The sequence below is a fragment of the Myxocyprinus asiaticus genome, chromosome 24 (genome assembly GCF_019703515.2).
Source record: "Myxocyprinus asiaticus isolate MX2 ecotype Aquarium Trade chromosome 24, UBuf_Myxa_2, whole genome shotgun sequence".
Classification (NCBI taxonomy): domain Eukaryota; kingdom Metazoa; phylum Chordata; class Actinopteri; order Cypriniformes; family Catostomidae; genus Myxocyprinus; species Myxocyprinus asiaticus.
In genome coordinates, this window is record NC_059367.1 from 12549036 (window position 1) to 12570909 (window position 21874).

Here is a 21874-nt window from a genome sequence, read left to right on the forward strand (position 1 = left end):
AGAGAACAGGTGCACAGATGACCACCGGCATCTGAATACTGCATCTTGCCAATGCAATATTTATTTATATTGTTTCACAAATGTTGGCTATGCCTTGCCTAATCTATTATTAGATATAACTAAGATATTGTCCAAAAAAAAAAAAAAATTAATTGCTTGTTAGTCTATTACAGCACTGCCATATTTTTCTAAATCAACAACACTTTAAGAATATATAGTGTGATTATATGGCATGTGCCATTTATTATTATATTCTTGACAGATACTTCAACAATTCTGCCACATAAAGCACCATATTTTCAGAATTTTGTTGACTGGTGTGTTTTTGCCAATATTTTGTTGCAGGTGTCATATGCACGGCCCAGTTCAGCTTCTATTCGTGACGCTAACCTATACGTGAGTGGGCTGCCCAAGACCATGACCCAGAAGGAGCTGGAACAGCTCTTCTCTCAGTACGGACGGATAATCACCTCCCGCATTCTCGTCGATCAGGTCACAGGTATCAGTGGGACCGCTTTTCTCTCATGCATACAGAAACCCTTGAGCAGAAACCCTTGAGCAACTTCACATATAACTACACAAATATATTTAAATTAAATTTCATAAAACATCTTGCAAATATTCAGTATGGTCAAAGGGACTGTACATCCAAATATGAAAAATCTGTCATTATTTGTCCCAAACCCAAATGAGTTTCTTTCTTTCATGGAACATAAAAAAGAGACATGCAGCAGACTGTTCAAACAGTTCACTTATTTGAAAAACAGCAGTTTGAACATTGTGCTAGATGAGTCCTTTTGCGTTCTACACAAGAAATAAAGTCATAAGGGTTTGGAATGACATGGGCTGTGTAAATTATGACAGAGTTTTAATTTTTGGTCAAATATCCCTTTAACGGTGAGACAAAAAGGATTATTCTTAAACAAATACTTGTACACACACACAGGAGAGCATCAGGAAATCGGTAATGAAGAGTTTTTCAGAATAGATCACTTAGCTCCATATCAAAAACCTCTATCTTGTGTGTGTATACATGGTTATACAAACTAATGTGTACTGATGAAACAGAAAACCCACATACAGACTCATTCGTGTATCTTCATTGTGTGTGAATACTGTATATACATTTGATCTCAGAGTATGCATCCCTACCTTAAGAATCATTAAATATCAGTACCATGTCCATGACACAGTGACTGATGAGTCCATTTTAAAGCATCCACCCATATCCTTGGCCTATCCCTCCTCCAACATCATGAATAAATCAGCTGGGATATAAATGGTCATGGATCTGAATTTCCTACACATTCAATATTTTTCAAACTGCATAATTCATAACAGTACTCACCATGCAAACAATATCGCATAAGCCACAGGAAAAATGTACTCCACGTTCTAGTGGTGCCGAACCTTTTCTGAGGAACATGCGCTCACACACACACACACAAACACATACACACACTTATCAAACCACACACACACACACACACACAGAGGCCTTCCTCCCCTGACACAGATCCTTCCTTTGGCCTCGTGAAGGCTCCCTGGGAGAGAAGGGGCTGCAGGAGGGAGCTTAATGACTAATAAAACTTGAGTTGCTGGTGTTTTAGAAACAAGGAGTATTTTTTTTTTTCAAAGAGGGCTACCATAAAGAGACATGAAGCAAATCTTACAACTCTTCTGTGAAGCCTTGAATGTCAAACAGGGAGTATACGAGAGAGAGAGAGAGAGAGAGAGAGAGAGAGAGAGAGAGAGAGTGTGTGTGTGTGTGTGTGTGTGTGTGTGTGTGTGTTTGTGAGTGTTTGTGAGTGGGTTTGGTTGGTTTTGCGTGGTTTACAAGGACATGTTTTTAGGGTACAAACTGGTAATTACAAGGGTATTATGCTATAAATGTGGTTTATGAGGACATTTCTAGTGCCCCCATAATTCAAATCGCTTAAAAAACATACTAAACATTTTTGTGAGGGTCAGGTTTAGGGGTAGGTTTAGGGGATAGAATCTATAGTTCGTACAGTATAAAAATCATGTCTATGGAGAGTCCTCATAAGGATTGCCGCACAAACATGTGTGTGTGTGTGTGTGTGTGTGTAAGTGAGTATAGAAAACAAGAGTTGAAGTCAAAGATAAAACGTGACTCAAAATCAGTTAATAGTTTAATTATAATTAATTTGAATGTTGACAATTCAGTTAAACTCACCATTCACATGGGCCACCATCTGATAGTATGATCACTGCAGGTCATTTCAGGTACTGCAACAACAGTCACCTGCATAAAACAACAATACACCTCTATATTTGAATGGTGACTCCGACCATACATGTTTCAGGGATACTTACTGAATCTTGAAGTTGAAGTGTCTAATTTCTGTACCAATAGCATCGCCAGATGGAATTGAGAACTGTTTCCAAACAGGCTTCCCCAAACACACCACCTTTCAGTCACTGGTCGATCAAACAGATTGTCCCGCACCTAACTCATGCCGTTGGTTGAGTTTCAGTATGTCAGGCAGGTTGTGATCCTAAAAGAATTAGCAATTTTTTGATAGCGCCACAATGTTTACACTTTTCAGGGTAATGTACAGTACCTATGAATGGCTTAATTATAGTAAGTATTACTTATAGTCTTTGCATATTAAGCTGGGATAGAAGAAAGTATTTTAATACAGAAAGAAATTATAGACATCACCTTTAGGTGAAACTAGTGTAAGATAATTTTAAATTACAATTAGTGAAGTCAGACCTATACAGAAACACACACATTGGAACAAAATACTCTTTAGGCCCTTGTTAACCACCCCAAAACTGAGTATTGAGTGGCTCAGTGTGATTCACCAAAGCAATGAACATTTTGACAGTCTGGTACCCATCACATACTCAAGAGGTATTTTGGACTTACACACCCTAACATAATGTCCATCTAGATTGGACATGCACACATACAAATTGTAAAGAATCTAGGGAAAATCTGCCACACGCTTTTAAATGCAGATCTACTTCGGTGTCATATTCCTTCATGTGCCAATTCAGAGAAAAATAATGCATCCTGAAACAATACTGCAAGAGCAAGTCATTAATAAAGACAAAGACAAATGCCATGATAAACTAACAGTGGCTTTGCTTTTGGGAAATAATAATAAATCATACATCTTTGTCATCAGCTTTATTTAAAAAAAATTGTAACAATTAGGGAACTATAGAGGGGCGGTTAGAGGCAGAAAAACTGTTCCGCCTGCCATGTAACCCTGTCAGTTCGCCCCAAAAGAAAGTAATTTCCCGTGGATAATGTATTCTATGGAAGTGACTGAAAGCTATTTCCTCTTCTCTCGTATACTTTATGTGACTCATTCCCCAGGGTGTCTGTTTTCACTTTATTGGAAAAATTTGACTAAATTACCAGGATTTAAAAAAACATTGTAGCATGTGGCTTAATCCATGCCAAAAGTATTTACACTTAACATTCAACCTAACATTAATGTCAGAGAAATATGATTGGTTTGGTGCTCTGATCAATAGTCAAATATTCAGAAAGGCTCCACTGGGCCTTGCCTAGCAGTCAATACATGTCTCATCAATGAGAGCAAATACAATTGATTCAGAGCGCTGGTTCCAACAAGCTGCGCCTCTTAAGTGAAAAACGACTGCCTCGACATTGCTCCCATGATCTACTTGTGGAAATACCTCTTTTAAAATGCTACGCTTTCTCCTCTTCCGTCTTTGTCACTGATATTTTCTCATGACTTGAATTCCATTAACTACACTGTGAACGTGCTGTCAGGAATGGTTAGAAATGGGCCGTAAGCTTCATGTCCGTGTCCTTTTTTTACCATATCTGCATGTCCAACGCTCCTCGTTGTGGGGCAAATTCACAAAATTTGTGCGTGTACAGCACAAAAACCTGAGACTTATTCAATAACAACCCTCAATCTAGTTAATCCGGGTGTTAAATGTGTTGTAATAGCACTTCACTGTTTTAAAATATAGTCATTTATTCTTTTCAGTGCATACATGACTCCTTTCTATGTAAATTAGATTACATTATAGATTAAATCGTATTCACAAAACTCTGCGCTATTTGCTTGACTAAAGTAACATTGTGCTATTATTACATGCGGAAATCAGGCAGTAAACAGAATTTTTTTTAAAAAGATGTTTATATATTTTCAGTTGATTATGGCAGCAGTAATTCATTAAATGATAGAGAAGAGAGTTATAAACAGCCATATATCTAGACACGCAGTGTAGTTGAGCATACTTTCTGCATTTTAAAGAGCAGTAGTCTGCTGCATCGTCCACAACCTAGAACTCAGAACCGACCACAAGGTTGGGAATTGCAATGTGCAAATTGCATTCAGCACAAAATTTGTGGTTATGTTTATTCTGTTAAATGACTTGCATAATGTGTTTAGTGAATCGAGTGCTAAAACAATACAGACAGTGCGTACAAATAAACCACGCTATCTGTTGTCATGCAATTCTTTGTGAATTCCCCACTTAGTGTACAAATCAAGGCCTGTTGAACACAAAGGATCAGTGATGTGCGATCTGACTGAGACAAGATGCTTCACCAAGCGTTGTCAGGTCTATCTTTCTTCAGACATTGCAACACAGCACACATGCCGTGACACCACTGCCTTGGCCTCCAATTACGCAAGGACAAACAGATGGATTTATAACTGTGCGCCAGCAGAACCAGGCAAAGAGCTGCTTGAGTCTTCAAAGACCTCCCTTACTGAGCCTTTTCAAACACCATCTGTAGCGGCAGCAACTAAAGTTACATAAAATGAGGATGTTGCTTTCCTTTCTCTGATTAGGCAGAAGCTATGGAAAGAAGTGTACGCTTTTCCCTCCTCATCATATATTTAGCGCACCATTTTAATAAATGTTCCATCAGTTGGCACAGCCACTTAAAAGTGAGAACGAGAGACAACAGAGGTGCTTATGTTCAGACAGAGGAGAGAAGGCTTTCATTAACAGTCAAGCTTTCAGAGCTTTCCTTTATTCCCAAAGGAGTATTTTTTCCTCTCCCTCTCCCTTTCTTTCTCTCTCTCTATGCAGTAAGTGTCGAGGAACAGAACAGTGGGCGTACAGTAGAAAGCGCTTTGTCAGGCCGGCAGTGGCGGTCTCTTGCCACTGTTTCTTGCGCACTCGCTCTATGTGTCACGGTTATTATTAAACTCGGCATTCTCTGGCTTCATGTGTGCTGAGCTGAGATAAGTGCAGGTAGAAAGTTATGTAAGGTAGGAGTGATTACCAGGAGAATAGTGCCGTTAACCGGCACATTGTAGCTGTAACTCTGTTCTGTTCGTGATAAGCGCTAAAAAGGAGCTAGCGGTGCCAGTGTCTCCGGTTTTAGCTTGGCCGTTTGCTTTGTTTAGGCAGCCTGTTATAGAAACGGCTGCAGGCTTATTATGTTAATGTCAGGGAAGCGAGGGGAAAAGAAAAATTAAAGCAAAGTCAACATTAAGGCTCCTATTTGCATTTTTTAACCATTAAACTGCAAGCTTTTCTTCTGGATCCTAATTTTAGCGATTCTGCAGGCGTCTGATAGATCTTCAGCTGTTTGCTGAGTCGCAGCCGGAATGACAGTGGTCAGCACTATTTCCACCCGAGGAAAAAAAGATCCCTTCATGATTTCATTATAGTTGTGTTAGTGCACAGGACCAAAACATTTTGGACTGAAACGTAGTACAGACTACCTGCCCTATGGCTCTAAGCTATTTATTTTAGGTATGGCACAAAACGTACTTCCAGAGGACAAAAGGACACAAAATATACAGTGTTTACAAAATTAGTTTGCTGTTTAACAGGCGTCACACCGATCATTAATAATTTTATGATTTGTTATGGCTTGCAGTCAGATTATCAGTAAATATTCAAACATGTGCAGGATGTTCGCAATTGAATACCAGCTTACTAATAACTGAATACCGCACACTATTTTTTTAAGTATGTGAAACAGTAGGCATTATTCCTGTAGTATGCTACATTGTTGTCACATGACCTCATTACTTTGAATCTAAATGGCATCAAGTTATCATCTAGGAAATAAAAACGGTCATTTTTAATTCCAACTGACTGATTAAATAATGAGTTAAGATAGAAATGTTAGAAATATTAGCTGTAGGGGGCCTGGGTAGCTCAGCGAGTAAAGACGCTGTCTACCACCCCTGGAGTCGCAAGTTCAAATCTAGGGCATGCTGAGTGACTCCAGCCAGGTCTCCTAAGTAACCAAATTGGCCCGGTTGCTAGGGTGGGTTGAGTCATGTTGGGTTAACCTCCTCGCGGTCACTATAATGTGGTTCCCTATCTGTCACTCACTCGACGTTGGTGTCGATGTAGTGACACTAGGGGTCACTCTTGGGAGCCCGAGACACCTCTGGTCTTTGATAAAAGGCCAATGAAAATTGGCGAGTGGTATTTGCATGCCACTCCCCCGAACATACGGGTATAAAAGGAGCTGGTATGCAACCACTCATTAAGATTTTTCTCTTCGGAGCCGAACGGTCATGCTCACTGAGCTGAATACTACTGTTCATTCACCTCTGCTGGATCTGATGGCGCATTTCAGCGGCTTCTCCCTCCTCTGCACTGGTGCACTGCAGAGAACGCCCCTGGGCGCTTCGGCAGAAAAACTAGAGAGTATATTTTCTGAAAGAGCATTTTTCCCCTCTAAAAGAGTATATATTTCTCTAAAAGAGCGCACACATGGAACATCTTTTTAAAGACGCGTCTTTTTACGGCTCGTCTCATGGCGAGTTCGACCTCTTATTCGGAGCCCGCGAAAGTGATGAGCTCTCGAGCGCAGCATCGGAGAGCGGGCTCGTCCAGTCGGAAGCCCCAGCTGGGTTCCTCCCTTCGGGGTCGATCACCCAGTCACAGGCTGATGCGGAGATGACGACATGCTTTCCCGGGCAGCCGCGAGCATCGGTTAGAGTGGATTTCACCGCTCTTCCCTGAACCCTCGCGGCTCGGTGATTGGTTCCTGTGCTCGCGGCGCCGCTCAAAGCCACGCCCCGCCCCGTTCCTTTCTTCCCGGAAGTGCATGAAGAGCTGACAGGGTCGCGGGAGGCACTTTTTACTGCCCGGTCCCGATCTTTTCAGCTTCCCTGCTCTCACTACCCTCTATGGTGGGGCGGCCAAGGGTTATTCGGCAATCCCCCGGTGGATAAAGGCGCTCGCGGTGCACCTATGCCTGCAGAGCGCCGGCACCTGGCGCGGGAGCCCAAAGCCCCCGTCCAAGACCTGTAGGTTTACATCGTCTCTGACGGCCAAGGCCTACGGTGCCGCTGGACAAGCCGCCTCTGCCCTGCACGCCATGGCTCTCCTGCAAGTCCGCCAAGGCGCTAAAGGAATTGCACGAGGGTAGTTCCACCCTGGGATTGATGCAGGAACTGCGCTCGGCGACCGACCTCGCTCTCCGAGCGATGGAGGTCACAGCGTGGTCTCTCAGGCAGACGATGGCCACACTAGTGGTCCAGGAGCGCCACCTTTGGCTCAACCTGGTCGAGATGGGTGAGGCCGACAAGACACGATTCCTTGCTGCCCCCATTTCCCAGGCGGGCCTATTCGGCGACATCGTAGAGGACTCTGCCCAGCAGTTCTCGATGGTAGAGCAGTAGATGGATGCTAGCCGGCATATCCTGCCCCGGCGCGGCTCAAGATCCCGCACCCCATCTACTCATCGCCAAGGGCGTCCCCCTGCGGTGACTGCACCGGCGCCGCCGCAGCCCGCCCCTTCGGCCTGGCCCTGGCGTGGAGCCCACCGCAGGAAGCAGACGCCACCTGTCTCGCGGCCGCCCAGAACCCGTGAAAGGCTTCAAAGCGCCCTTGAGACGGGCGACCCAGGGACAACGAAACCCGCTGCTCTGGAGATGGTAAGCAGATCTTCATCTTTTTGTTACCTTTTGCATTTAATTGCGCTGCATGCCCAAGTGGCTGCAGTACTCAAGAGCTCAGCAAGAGTGGTTTCCTTGTTCCCTGGGTCACGTATCCAGTGTGTACGGCTGGCATCACGACCACCGTCCACCACTCCATTTGGCAGGTTGGCGCTCCAGCGGCGGTCTCCCGACCTGAGCACCCAGCTATGGCACAAATCCACCCCCGATGTGACAGTCTCCACGGGTCACGAGGACAGGCCTCTTCCTCCACCGTCCCAGGCTGTTCCGGGGGTGGTCACAAGGAGCCAGGTAAGTGCTTCGATGTCCTCGGACTCAGCACGGCCACGACGTGGTGTGGCACCTCGAGCTCCGCCCCGCCGCGAGGCCCCACCTGCCGGTACATCCGATGACGTTGTCCCTTTGGTCCCCCTTGCGCGGAACTTGGATGCATGGCTTGCACCTTCCAGTCCGTCACGAGGGCTGGTCCGGACCGTCCGACTCGGCTGCGCGATTCACTTCGCCGGGCATCCGCCCAGGTTCAGCGGTGTCCACTTCACCTTGGTGAAAGACGAAAACGCTGCTACCTTGTGCGGAGATCGCTACCCTCCTACGGAAGAACGCGATAGAACCTGTCCCTCCAGCCGTGATGAAGAAAGGGTTTTACAGCCCCTACTTAATTGTACCGAAAAAAGGCGGTGGGTTGCGGCCAATCTTGGACCTGCGAGTACTGCGCCAGGCTTTACACAGACTCCCGTTCAAGATGCTGATGCAAAGACGCATTCTAGTGAGCGTCCAGCATCAAGATTGGTTTGTGGCGGTAGACCCGAAGGATGCGTACTTTCACGTCTCGATCCTTCCTCGACACAGACCCTTCCTGCAGTTCGCGTTTGAGGGTCAGGCGTATCAGTACAAGTCCTCCCTTTCGGCCTGTCCCTGTCTCCTCGCGTCTTTACGAAGATCGCAGAGGCTGCCCTTGCCCCGTTAAAGGAGGTGGGCATTCGCATTCTCAACTATCTTGACGACTGGCTAATCTTAGCTCACTCTCGAGATGTGTTATGCGCACACAGGGACCTGGTGCTCTCACACCTCAGCCGACTAGGGCTTCGGGTCAACTGGGAAAAGAGCAAGCTCCTCCCGGTTCAGAGCATCTCTTTTCTCGGTTTGGAGTTGGACTCAGTCTCCTTGATGGCGCACCTTACAAACGAGCGCGCCCAGTCGGTGCTGGCCTGTTTGAAGGCATTCAAACAGAAAACAGCGGTTCCACTGAAACTTTTTCAGAGGCTCCTGGGGCATATGGCATCCTCGGCGGTGGCCACCCCGCTCGGGTTGATGCATATGAGGCCGCTTCAGCACTGGCTCCAGACTCGAGTCCCGAGACGGGCATGGCACCACGGGACACACCGCATGGCCATTACGTCGGTCTGTCACCGTCTTTTCAGCCCTTGGACCGACCTCTCGTTTCTACGAGCAGGTGTTCCCCTAGAACTGGTCTCCAGGTGCGTCATGGTCATGACAGACGCCTCCAAAACGGGCTGGGGCGCTGTTGGCAATGGGCACGCAGCCGCCGGCATCTGGACGGGTCTGCGGCTGCATTGGCACATCAACTGCCTCGAGTTACTGGCAATTCTGCTCGCCTTGCGGAGGTTCCGGTCATTGATCCAGGGCAAGCACCTGCTAGTTCGGACAGACAGCATGGCAGCGGTAGAATATGTCAACCGCCAAGGCGGTCTGCGCTCCCGCCGTATGTCACAACTTGCCCGCCGTCTCCTCCAACGGAGTCAGCAGCACCTCAAGTTGCTGCAAGCCACTCACATCCCGGGCAACCTCAACACTTCGGCGGATGCGCCGTCACAACAGGTTACCCTCAAGGGAGAGTGGAGACTCCACCTTCAGGTGGTCCAGCTGATTTGGAGTTGATTCGACAGGCACAGGTGCACCTGTTCGCCTCCCAAGAATCCTCCCCACTGCCCGCTCTGGTATACCCTGACCGAGGCCTTCCTCGGCATAGACGCGCTGGCACACAGCTGGTCCCCTGGCATTCGCAAATATGCATTTTCCCCCAGTGAGCCTGCTTGCACAGACCCTGTGCAAGGTCAGGGAGGACGAGGAGAAGGTCATCCTGGTAAGCACCCTACTGGCCTGCCCAGACATGGTGCTCGGACCTCACGCTCCTTGCGACAGCTCCCCCGGGCAAATTCCCCTGAGGTAGGACCTTCTTTCTCAGGGAAGGGGCACCATCCGGCACCCGCGCCCAGACCTCTGGAATCTCCATGTCTGGCCCCTGGACGGGATGCGGAAGACCTAAGCTGTCTCCCACCTGCGATGGTAGACACGTTCACTCAGGCTAGGGCTCCCTCTATGAGGCGCCTGTATGCCTTTAAGTGGTGTCTGTTCGCTAAGTGGTGTTCTTCCTGTCGGGAAGACCCCCAGAGATGCGCAGTCAGATCAGTGCTTTCCTTCCTGCAGGAGAGGTTGGAAGGGAGGCTGTCCCCTTCCACCTTGAAGGTGTACGTTGCTGCCATAGCAGCACACCACGACACAGTCGACGGTAAGTCCTTAGGGAAGCATGATCTGATCATCAGTTTCCTAAGAGGCACCAGGAGGCTGAATCCCTCCAGGCCGCGCCTCGTTCCCTCATCGGACTTCTGTAGTTTTTCAGGGTCTACAGAGAACCCCCTTTGAGCTTTGCAGTCAGCCGAGCTTAAGGCACTCTCCTTGAAGACTGCCTTCTGACTGCACTCACTTCCATCAAGAGGGTAGGTGACCCTCAAGCGTTCTTTGTCAGCGAAACGTGCCTGGAGTTCGGTCCGGGCTATTCTCACGTGATCCTGAGACCCTGACCGGGCTATGTGCCCAAGGTTCCCACCACTCCTTTTAGGGACCAGGTGGTGAACCTGCAAGCGCTGCCCCAGGAGGAGGCAGACCCAGCCCTGTCGTTGCTGTGTCCGGTGCGCGCTTTACGCATCTATTTGGATCGCACGCAGAACTTTAGAGTCTCTGAGCAGCTCTTTGTCTGCTTTGGTGCACAGGGGAAAGGAAGCGCTGTCTCCAAGCAGAGGATCGCCCACTGGCTCGTTGACGCCATAACTATGGCATATCTCGCCCAAAACATGCCGCCCTAGGTAGGGCTACGAGCCCATTCTACCCGTGGTGTAGCGGCTTCTGGGGCCCTGGCCAGAGGTGCCTCTCTAACAGACATTTGCAGAGCAGCGGGCTGGGCAACACCCAACACCTTTGCAAGGTTCTACAACCTCCGGGTGGAACCGGTTTCGTCCCAGGTAGTGGCACGCAACACAAGCGGATAAGCCCGGGATAGCCGGCCGGGTGTATCGCTTGCACATAGCGCCTTCCACCTCCTTTTGCGCTGAAGACGCGCGCTGTTAATTCTCAGTAGTGTTCACAAAATTTGTTCCTGGTTGACTTCCTCCGAGCCCTGTGGCAGTTGAGTGTTCGGAGAGACTCGCTGCCGGCCCAGTACACGCGCTAACTAAGAGCCCGTTTCTGGGGTAGGTGCTCCGCATGTGGCGGTTCCCTGTAAGACTAACCCCATGCGATCTATATCTTCCGCTAATTCATTTCCCTGCTGGCAAACTGCGTCTTCCTTGGGCAGAGCCCCTCTGCCCCAGTCTCCATGTTGTAGTAACTCCTCCCCCATTGGGCAGGATCACCTTCACCTTCGTGAAGATGCGTGGGGACAAGGACAGGCCGAAGGGGAGGACCTTGTACTGGTACGCCCGGCCCTCGAAAGCAAACCGCAGGAAGGGTCTGTGTCGAGGTAAAACCGAGACATGGATGTACGCATCCTTCAGGTCTACCGCCGCGAACCAATCTTAATGCCGGACGCTCGCTAGAATGTGTTTTTACATCACTATCTTGAACGGGAGTCTGTGCAGAGCCCGGTTCAGTACTCGCAGGTCCAAGATTGGCCGCAACCCACCGCCTTTCTTCTGTACGATGAAGTAGGGGCTGTAAAACCCTTTCTTCATCTCGGCTGGAGGGACAGGCTCTATCACACCCTTCCACAGAAGGGTAGCGATCTCCGCACGCAGGGTAGCGGCATTCTCACCTTTCACCGAAGCGAAGCGGACGCCGTTGAACCTGGGCGGGCGCCTGGTGAACTGAACCCTGTAGCCGAGTCAGACGGTCCTGATCAACCACTGCGATCGGTTGGGGAGCGCGAGCCACGCCTCCAAGCTCCGAGTGAGGGGGACCAAGGGGACAATCACGTCGGACATACCGGTGGGTGAGGCCTCGCGACGGGGTGGAGCCTGAGATGCCACGTCGAGGGGGCTGGAGCCCTGACTATGTGGCTGTGCTGAATCTGGGAACATCGAAGAACTTATCTGGCTCCGGATACCCACCATAGGGCCGGTCAGGGAGGGGGGAGGAGGAAAGTCGTCCCCGCAGTCTGTCAGAACCGGTCTGGCGTGGGCATGTTTGTGCTTCAGCTGGGCACGCAGGGGCGGGGGGGCCGCCCCTGGAGCGCCATACCTGCCACAAAGGAACGGTACACTGAACGTGTAGGTGCCGCAGCCCTTCGGGCATGCGGCGAATCCAAGAAAAGGCAAAGGATTCTCTTCCCGGCCCTCCACCGAGGGATGGAGTGGTCTGCTTACCATCTCTAGGCCTGCAGCAGGTTTTCACGTGCCTAGGTCGCCCGTCTCAGGGGTGCTTCGAAGCCTTCCTCGGGTTCTTGGCGGCCGGCCGTGAGACGGGTGGCATCTGCTTCATCAATAAGCCATGAGAATAGTATTACTCTAAAGAGTTAACAGATGTTTCATATCAACTCAGCGTGGCAGAGTGATTAGACGTATACCTTAATTCTTTCAATAAGTGAATTAATCATAATTCCATTATTAGGCTAATTCCTTAGATATAAATTGTGATTGGATACAACAAGTCGTTGTATTACGTATTAATGGTGGAGAATTTTATTCAGATTTGCAATCTGACCATTTGTCATATATCTTTCTTATAATGGTGGTCTAACGTGGATAATTCCATTATACAATTTCCTACGTATTATTGTTGGAGATATGCAAAGTCACAAATTTTCCTACATAATGGCGTAGACATGCGTACAGTTTAATTTAATTCCTAACAGACATACTGTTCCTACATATTATTGGTGGAGGTATGTGGGCACCTTAATCCATACCGTGTACATTTATACTACCAATTTCCTTACATATTAATGGTGGATAAATGTGGGTATATTTAAATCCGACTATTAAATTTAGCATTCTATTATACAGTTCTTACAACCGAACCGAATCGTGAGATGAGTGAACCTTTACACCCCTAATACAGTTGAAATCAGAAGTTTACATACACCTTAGCCAAATACATTTAAAGTCAGTTTTTCACAAGTCCTGACATTTAATCGTAGAAAACATTCCCTGTCTTAGGTCAGTTAGGATCACTATTTTATTTTAAGAATGTGAAATGTCAGAATAATAGTAGAGAAAATGATTTATTTCAGCTTTTATTCCGTTCATCATAGTCCCAGTGGGTCAGAAGTTTACATACACTTTGTTAGTATTTGGTAGCATTGCCTTTAAATTGTTTAACTTGGGTCAAACTTTTTGGGTGGCCTTCCACAAGTTTCTCACAATAAGTTGCTGGAATTTTGGCCCATTCCTCCAGACAGAACTGGTGTAACTGAGTCAGGTTTGTAGGCCTCCTTGCTTGCACAAGCTGTTTCAGTTTCTATTGGACTGAGGTCAGGGATTTGTGATGGCCACTCCAATACCTTGGTTTTGCTGTCCTTAAGCCATTTTGCCACAACTTTGGAGGTATGCTTGGGGTCATTGTCCATTTGGAAGACCCATTTGCGACCAAGCTTTAACTTCCTGGGTGATGTCTTGAGATGTTGCTTCAATATATCCACATCATTTTCCTTCCTCGTGATGCCATCTATTTTGTGAAGTGCACAAGTCCCTCCTGCAGCAAAGCACCCCCACAACATGATGCTGCCACCTCCATGCTTCACGGTTGGTATGGTGTTCTTCGACTTGAAAGCCTCACCCTTTCTCCTTCAAACATAATGATGTTCATTATGGCTAAACAGTTCCATTTTTGTTTCATAAGACCAGAGGACATTTCTCCAAAAAGTAAGATCTTTGTCCACATGTGCACTTGCAAACTGAAGTCTGGCTTTTTATGGCAGTTTTGGAGCAGTGGCTTCTTCCTTGCTGAGCAGCCTTTCAGGTTATGACGATATAGGACCCGTTTTACTGTGGATATAGATACTTGTCTACCTGTTTCCTCCAACATTTTCACAAGGTCCTTTGATGTTATTTTGGGAATGATTTGCATTTTTCACACCAAACTACATTCAGTTCTAGGAGACAGAATGCGTCTCGTTCCTGAGCGGTATGATGGCTGCGTGGTCCCATAGTGTTTATACTTGCGAACTGTTGTTTGTACAGATGAACGTGGTACCTTCAAGCATTTGGAAATTGCTCCCAAGGATGAACCAGACTTGTGGAGGTCCACAATTTTTTTTCTTAGGTCTTGGCTGATTTCTTTTGATTTTCCCATGATGTTGAGCAAAGAGGCACTGAGTTTGAAGGTAGGCCTTAAAATACATCCACAGGTACACCTCTATAGAAGCTAATTGGCTAATTGTCTAAAGGCTTGACATCATTTTCTGGAATTTTCCAAGCTGCTTAATGGCACAGTTAACTTAGTTTATGTAAACTTTTGACCCACTGTAATTCTGATAAAGACAATTAAAAGTAAAACAATCTGTCTGTAAACAATTTATGAAAACATTACTTGTGTCATGCACAAAGTGGATGTCCTAAACAACTTGCCAAGACTATGGTTTGCTAATATTAAATCTGTGGAATGGTTAAAAAATGAGTTTTAATGACTTCAACCATAGTGTATGTAAACTTCTGACTTCAACTGTATATACTGCATATGCCAGAAATAGTCATGTTAGTATGCCATAGCCACATAATAGGTTTGAAAATGCTTGACCTTTGACCTTCCCACAATTACAGTTTCAGTTATGCTCATCTATCACTCCAAGCGAAAGAAACGATAGCATATAATTTGTGGCAGATCCATCAGTTCATTGCAGCGCACTTAAACTGACAGACAAAAACAAAAAGTCATCTAGTTTTGGATCAAAATTTTATGAAACAGAATTTGTAATCTCTTGTATTTTTAGATACTTGAGCTGTTGCATGTCACATATCATCCAGACAGAGAGAGAAGGAGAGGAACAGAGAGAGGAGGTGTCATTCCTGGTTTCCTCTCTCTGCTCCACTTTCTGAGGAGTCTGCTTTGACCTCAACATCACTCCGCGGTGAGTGTAAAGCTAAAGCGTGCATTCCAAACTCCCTGGAATAATGCATACTTTCTTTCTTCGAACATTTACCTCTGTCAGTCTAATTAAAGAGAGCAGGTTTTGGGAAAGGAGAGAGCTGTCAGGAATGACTCATGCTGCGAGGGAAAGAGAGTAATGCAGCCAGTCTGAATGAAAACTTGCTGCATTGAAAAGATTGTGTGCAAATATTTGTTTGCAGAACTGAACATATCAAAAGACACTGATTTGAATAGACAATCAGGCAGCACAACAGAAAACATCAATACTAGCGGGTGACAGCCGAGACAGTGAGGGGAGAAGGAACTGACAATATACAAAGCAGTGTGTGTGAGTGTGAAGGTGCACACAAATACACACATATGTGTTCATTGTATTATGCAAATTGCCCTCTTGGCGAGTCATCTCCGCATGCACCTCTCCCCAGCACAGAAGGATATTCTCATTAAAAACCAGTCCAACAAAAGACCTCCCAGTTAACCAGGCTCTTTTAAATGTTACTTTCAGGTAGCGGTCAAAACCATCGCCTTTGAAAACATGGAAATGTCACGGACAAGCTGCATACCATGAGGCGGCGTGTGGCCGTCAGCTGGTGCAAACCACGCAGCATGCGGCTGAGCAAGACACTCATACACACACACACTCAATTGCCACTCCAGCAGGCAAAAGCATCTCTACACAATATTGCCATTCTCTCATGAAGAAAAGAAAAGAAATTACATGTCTGCCTGACAGCACTGGAATGTAGGCTGGCCAATAGAATCTTCTCGTTCTCTCACACCTAATTTGCATAATGTGTCACAGCAATGGGATCCGTCACACAGACTGCATATCTCTGTCATTTGTCGTTTTCGACAATGAATCATTTACGGGATAATTTCTGTTTCTAAATATAGAAATGGATAGTAAGGGTCCGTGTATGTTGGCATACTGGGTCTCATTCACTTACTGTGCATACTCATGTATTTGTGCGTAAAAACAGTTTGCCAACTTTTTCATGCACAAATCATGATTTATCAATATGTTTGGGCTTGTATATTTTTTTAATTTAGGTAAATTCCATACTTAACCGTTTTTGTTTAAAAAGTCAGTTTTAAGTTTTCTAACGTCCTCGTTTTCCAAAGTATGCAGTAATGGAGAGTCTTTACAAACTTAAACAGAGCAAAATGAATGCATTTTTAATAGTAAACGTATTAGTGTGGACGTGGCCATATGCTGCATTCACATCGTGTCGGAATTACTGTATTTACAAGATGGCAACTCAGAGATTCTAATCGGAGCTGTTCATGTCCACTAAACTCAAAAGCTATTTGTGTTTATATCAACATTCATAACGCCAAAATGGCTTTGTTGTTGATAACAGCACAATATTTATCACTACATTAATTCACCTCTATATGTTCATGCAAAATATTTAAGAACAAAGAAACTGCTCCAGGAAACAATGACATAATAATCAATGTCAACAATTAAAAAAAAAAATTTGTTCACTATTACCTTTAATTGTTATGGCCCAGCCATGTTGGTTCTTTTTACATGATGTCATGACATCAAGTCAGAGCTTTCATAGAATTCCGAGTTTACAGCTTGTAATTGCAAGTTCCACAAAGAAGTGTACGGGTTTTGCTAGTCAGAATCTTGTAATTACAGTGACCTTCGAAACATGGAATGTGTTAAGCCGATATGTTTTATGTTAAATATATTTGAGTAATTGAGTAACTAAGTAAGAGATTTGATTATTTAAGAAATTTAGTTACTAAGTGAGCCTGAGTAAATGAGTGTGCAGAATGCCCTTATATGGAGACGGTTTGTTTGGATGTGTATCATGTTAATTACTAACTTGGTGTGCACATTTCATCATTTAGAATAACCCAGATTCATCAACATTAGAAGCAGGGTAAGAAAATTGCATACTTACAGTAAGTAAAAATACTTGTTCGCAATTAATAGTGAATGAGACCCAGTGGACCCACTGTTTTGGTTGATTTTGCTGTTATAATCTGGATAAATCCAGTAAGTGTATGCTTTGTTGTTTCTGGTGTGCTGGCCCCACAGGTGGCTCGCGAGGTGTGGGCTTCATTCGCTTTGATAAGAGGATAGAAGCTGAGGAAGCCATCAAGGGTCTGAATGGACAGAAGCCCTCCGGAGCTGCTGAGCCAATCACGGTGAAGTTTGCCAACAACCCCAGCCAGAAGACCAGTCAGGCACTACTGTCGCAGCTGTACCAGTCCCCCAACCGACGCTACCCTGGACCCCTCCACCACCAAGCGCAGCGGTTCAGGTAAATACAGTCAGAAAGTTCTATTAGCTACCAGATTACACTGAGCAAACAGTAGTATTCTAAAATGTGCTGAATATTTCCTATCAAATATTTCATAAAGCATAAATCCATAGAGAATACCGCAAAATTTGTGAAACAGATATGTATTAAGACTAGAAAATAGGTGTTGCAATTGTAAAACTATGTTGCCTATAGTTCTGTCACAACTAGGGCTGGGCAATATATTTAATATTCACAATATATTTATGATGAATTTGCTGGTGATATAAAATTAACATTATTAATATATCGCAATGATTTTAAGGTGCTATTTATTTGATCATTAAGTTTCCTAAAGAGCATGTCATTAAACTAGTTTTGCAATCCTTTCTTGTCTCATGAGTAAAGAATATGAGAGCATTAAGATTTGTTTTGAAAACATCTTTCATTTAAACTTCAGTAGTAGAAATGGAATTAGAGTTGGTAAGTTTGATTTATATCCTTGAATCATTCTGACTTGATTCAAAACTCTAATTCATTTGTGTTATGACAAAAAAAAAACTACGGAATTCTCAGCGTGGTAATTATTTCTGCTTTATATAAAGTGTAAAATTATATATAGGTAAATATTGCTATTAATTGTGTTATGGGGTTAATTTAAGTATTTAAGTATTGGGTAAGTATTTTTTATATTGGTTCATATACTGTACATGAACATTATTAGAAATAGTTCTTTATATATCATTCAAAACAGTGTGGAAAATATAATTTGATAAATTTGAACTTGATTTATATGTAACATTTTTGTAACACTTTACAATAAGGTTGTTTCCCTATCTGTCACTCACTCGACGTTGTGTCGATGTAGTGACACTAGGGGTCACTCTTGGGAGCCCCAAACACCTCTGCTTTTTTGAAAAAAGGCCAATGGGAATTGGCGAGTGGAATTTGCATGCCACTCCCCCGGACATACGGGTATAAAAGGTGCTGGTATGCAACCACTCATTCAGATTTTCTCTTCGGAGCCGAGCGGTTGTATTCAGTGCACTGAATTCAATTCCCTCCAAAGACGCACCTCAAAACTGCTGGATTTACGGCGCATTTCAGTGGCTTCTCCCTCTCTGCAACCATGGAGTGCAGAGAACGCCCCTGGGCACTTAGGCAGAGCGAAAATAAGAGAGTATATTCTAAAAGAGTATATTTTCATTCACAAAAAGAGCGGCACGCACAGAACTTCTTTTTAAAGATGCCTTTCCGTTTGTGTGTTATTCCTGGGTGCGGTCGTTATCTCTCCGTTTCTGACGGCCACGATCACTGTCTTACGTGTCTGGGCACTGCCCACGCAGAGACATCTTTCATGGATGGTCATGTCCTCATTGCGAGAACATGACCATGGCAACGTTGCGGTCATGCAACCCCGGCGGCTCCCCGCACCGGTCCTTCTACCTGCAGGTTTGAGGCCACGTCGGTTAGCACTGGGGGCAATTTGGGGACATCAATAGGACCACCTTCACCGGGTATCCTCCACGGACCTCCCATTCCCCAGCACACTCGCTTGCCCTGGTCGGGCTTTCGGATGAGACCGCCGGCTCATCTCAGGGCGAGTTCGACCTTCGGAGCTCGGGAAGACGATGAGCTATCGAGTGCAGCATCGGAGAGCGGGCCCGTCCAGTCTGATGCAGAGGCTTCAGCTGGGCTTCCTCCTTCGGGAATGGTCGCCCAGTCTCAGGCCGATGCGGAAATGACAGACATGCTTTCCCGGGTGGCAGCGAGCGTTGGGCTAGAGTGGAACCCTCCACTCTCCCCTCGCGGCTCAACGATTGGTTCCTAGGCTCAGGGCGCCGCCCACGGCCACGCCCCGCACCGGTCCCTTTCTTTCCAGAAGTGCATGAGGAGCTGACAAGATCGTGGGAGGCCCCTTTTACTGCCCAGTCTTGGTCTTTCAGCTCCCCCGCTCTCACTTCCCTCGATGGTGGAGCGGCCAGGGGGTATTCGGTGATCCCCCAGGTGGATAAGGCGCTCGCGGTGCACTTGTGTCTGCAGAGTGCCGCCACCTGGCATGGGTGCCCGAAGCTCCCGTCCAGGGCCTGTAGGTTTACTGCCTAGAGTTGTTGGCAGTACTGCTCACCCTGCGGAGGTTCTGGCTGTTGATCCAGGGCAAGCACGTGTTGGTCCGGACGTACAACACAGCGACGGTAGCGTACATCAACCGTCAGGGCGGTCTACGCTCCCGTTGCATGTCACAACTCGCCCGCCATCTCCTCCTCTGTAGTCAGCAGCGCCTCAAGTCACCACGAGCCACTCACATCCCAGGTGGCCTCAACACCGTAGCGGATGCGCTGTCACATCAGGTTACCCTCAGGGTAGAGTGGAGACTCCACCCTCAGGTGGTGTAGCTGATTTGGAGTCAATTCGGTCGAGCACAGGTAGACCTGTTTGCTTCCCGGGAATCCTCCCACTGCCCGCTTGGGTACGCCCTGACCGAGGCACCCCTCGGTATAGATGCGCTGGCACACAGCTGGCCCTCTGGACTACGCAAATACGCATTTCCCCCAGCGAACCTACTTGCACAGACCCTGTGCACAGTCAGGGAGGACGAGGAGCAGATCATCCTAGTAGCACCCTACTGTCCCACCCAGACGTGGTTCTCAGATCTCACGCTCCTCGCGAAGGCCCCCCCCCTGGCGAATTCCCCTGAGGAAGGACCTTCTTTCTCAGGGATGGGGCACCATCTGGCACCCGCGACCAGACCTCTGGAATCTCCACAACTGGCCCTTGGACAGGACACGGAAGACATAAGTGGCCTACCACCCGAGGTGGTAGACACGATCACTCAGGCTAGGGCTCCCTCTACGAGGCACCTGTGTGCCTTGAAGTGGCGTCTGTTCACTAAGTGGTGTTCTTCCCGACGCGAAGAGCCCCAGAGATGCGCAGTCGGATTGGTGCTTTCCTTCCTGCAGGAGAGGCTGGAGGGGCGGCTGTCCCCCTCCACCTTGAAGGTGTATGTACCCACTATTTCGGCTCATCACGATGCAGTACTTGGGGAAGCACGACTTGATCATCAGGTTCCTGAGAGGCGCTAGGAGGTTGAATCCCTCCAGACCACACCTCGTCCCCTCGTGGGACCTCTCTGTAGTCCTTCGGGGTCTACGGGGAGCTCCCTTTGAGCCCTTGGAGTCAGCTTAGCTTAAGGCACTCTTTTTGAAGACTGCCCTCCTGACTGCGCTCACTTCCATCAAGAGGGTAGGGGACCTGCAGGTGTTCTCTGTCAGAGAAACGTGCCTGGAGTTTGGTCCGGGCTACTCTCACGTGATCCTGAGACCCCAACCGGGCTATGTGCCCAAGGTTCCCATGACCCCATTTAGGGATCAGGTGGTGAACCTGCAAGCGCTGCCCCAGGAGGAGGCAGACCCAGCCTTGGTGTTGCTGTGTCCGGTGCGAGCTTTACACATCTATTTGGATCGCACGCAGAGCTTTAGAAGCTCAGTGCAGCTCTTTGTCTGCTTTGGTGGACAGCGGAAAGGAAGCGCTGTCTCCAAACAGAGGATCGCCCACTGGGTCATTGATGCCATCACGATGGCATATCAGGCTCAGGACGTGCCACCCCCTGTGGGGTTTACAAGCCCACTCTACCAGGAGTGTGGCGGCCTCCTGGGCCCTGGCCAGTGGTGCCTCTTTGGCAGACATCTGCAGAGCAGCGAGCTGGGCAGCACCCAACACCTTTGTGAGGTTCTACAATCTCTGTGTTGAGCCGGTCTCATCCCGTGCATTGGCAGGCACGAACAGGTAAGTTCCGAGACAGCTGGCCGGGTGTACCGCTTGCTCATAGTGCCTTTCCCCTCCCTTGAGGTGAAGACGTGTGCTCTTGACTCCCAGTCATGTTCACGGCTGGGCTAGCCTGTCCCTATTTGTTGGGCAGTCGACTTGTTCCTGAAGGACCGTTCGACGCTCATAAGAGCATTGAGGGAGGTTACGTGATGGCCTGGTGCGCTGGCTACGAGTCACACAGCGGTCTGCCCATCACGCACCGCCAGTTCACGTAACACAGTTCAGATAGTTGTGGCGTTTTGTATAGGGACCCCTAATGTCACTACATCGACACAATGTCGAGTGAGTCATGGTTACTTTCGTAACCTCTGTTCCCTGATGGAGGGAACGAGACATTGTGTCCCTCTTGCCACAACGCTGAACTACCCGCTGAAATGGCCGGAACCTGGTCTCAGCTCCTCAGCACAAAACCTGAATGAGTGGTTGCATACCAGCTCCTTTTATACCCGTATGTCCGGGGGAGTGGCATGCAAATTCCACTCGCCAATTTCCATTGGCCTTTTTTAAAAAAAGCAGAGGTGTTTGGGGCTCCCAAGTGTGACCCCTAGTGTCACTACATCGACACAACGTCTC

The 21874-nt window shown here is 47.1% G+C and overlaps 1 protein-coding gene across 6 annotated transcripts in view; it reads left to right on the plus strand.

The window, feature by feature from the left end:
- Positions 1-21874, plus strand: part of elavl4 (ELAV like neuron-specific RNA binding protein 4) — a 134460-nt gene that overhangs the window by 100407 nt on the left and 12179 nt on the right. For 4 of the 6 annotated variants that reach the window (XM_051653936.1, XM_051653940.1, XM_051653939.1 and 1 more), the window contains exons 5-6: positions 346-498; positions 17259-17494. In XM_051653936.1, coding sequence (XP_051509896.1) covers positions 346-498; positions 17259-17494 — 389 coding nt within the window. Of the gene's footprint in view, positions 1-345; positions 500-17258; positions 17495-21874 lie in introns of all 6 variants that reach the window. The other 2 variants (XM_051653937.1, XM_051653941.1) reach the window with 1 other exon arrangement.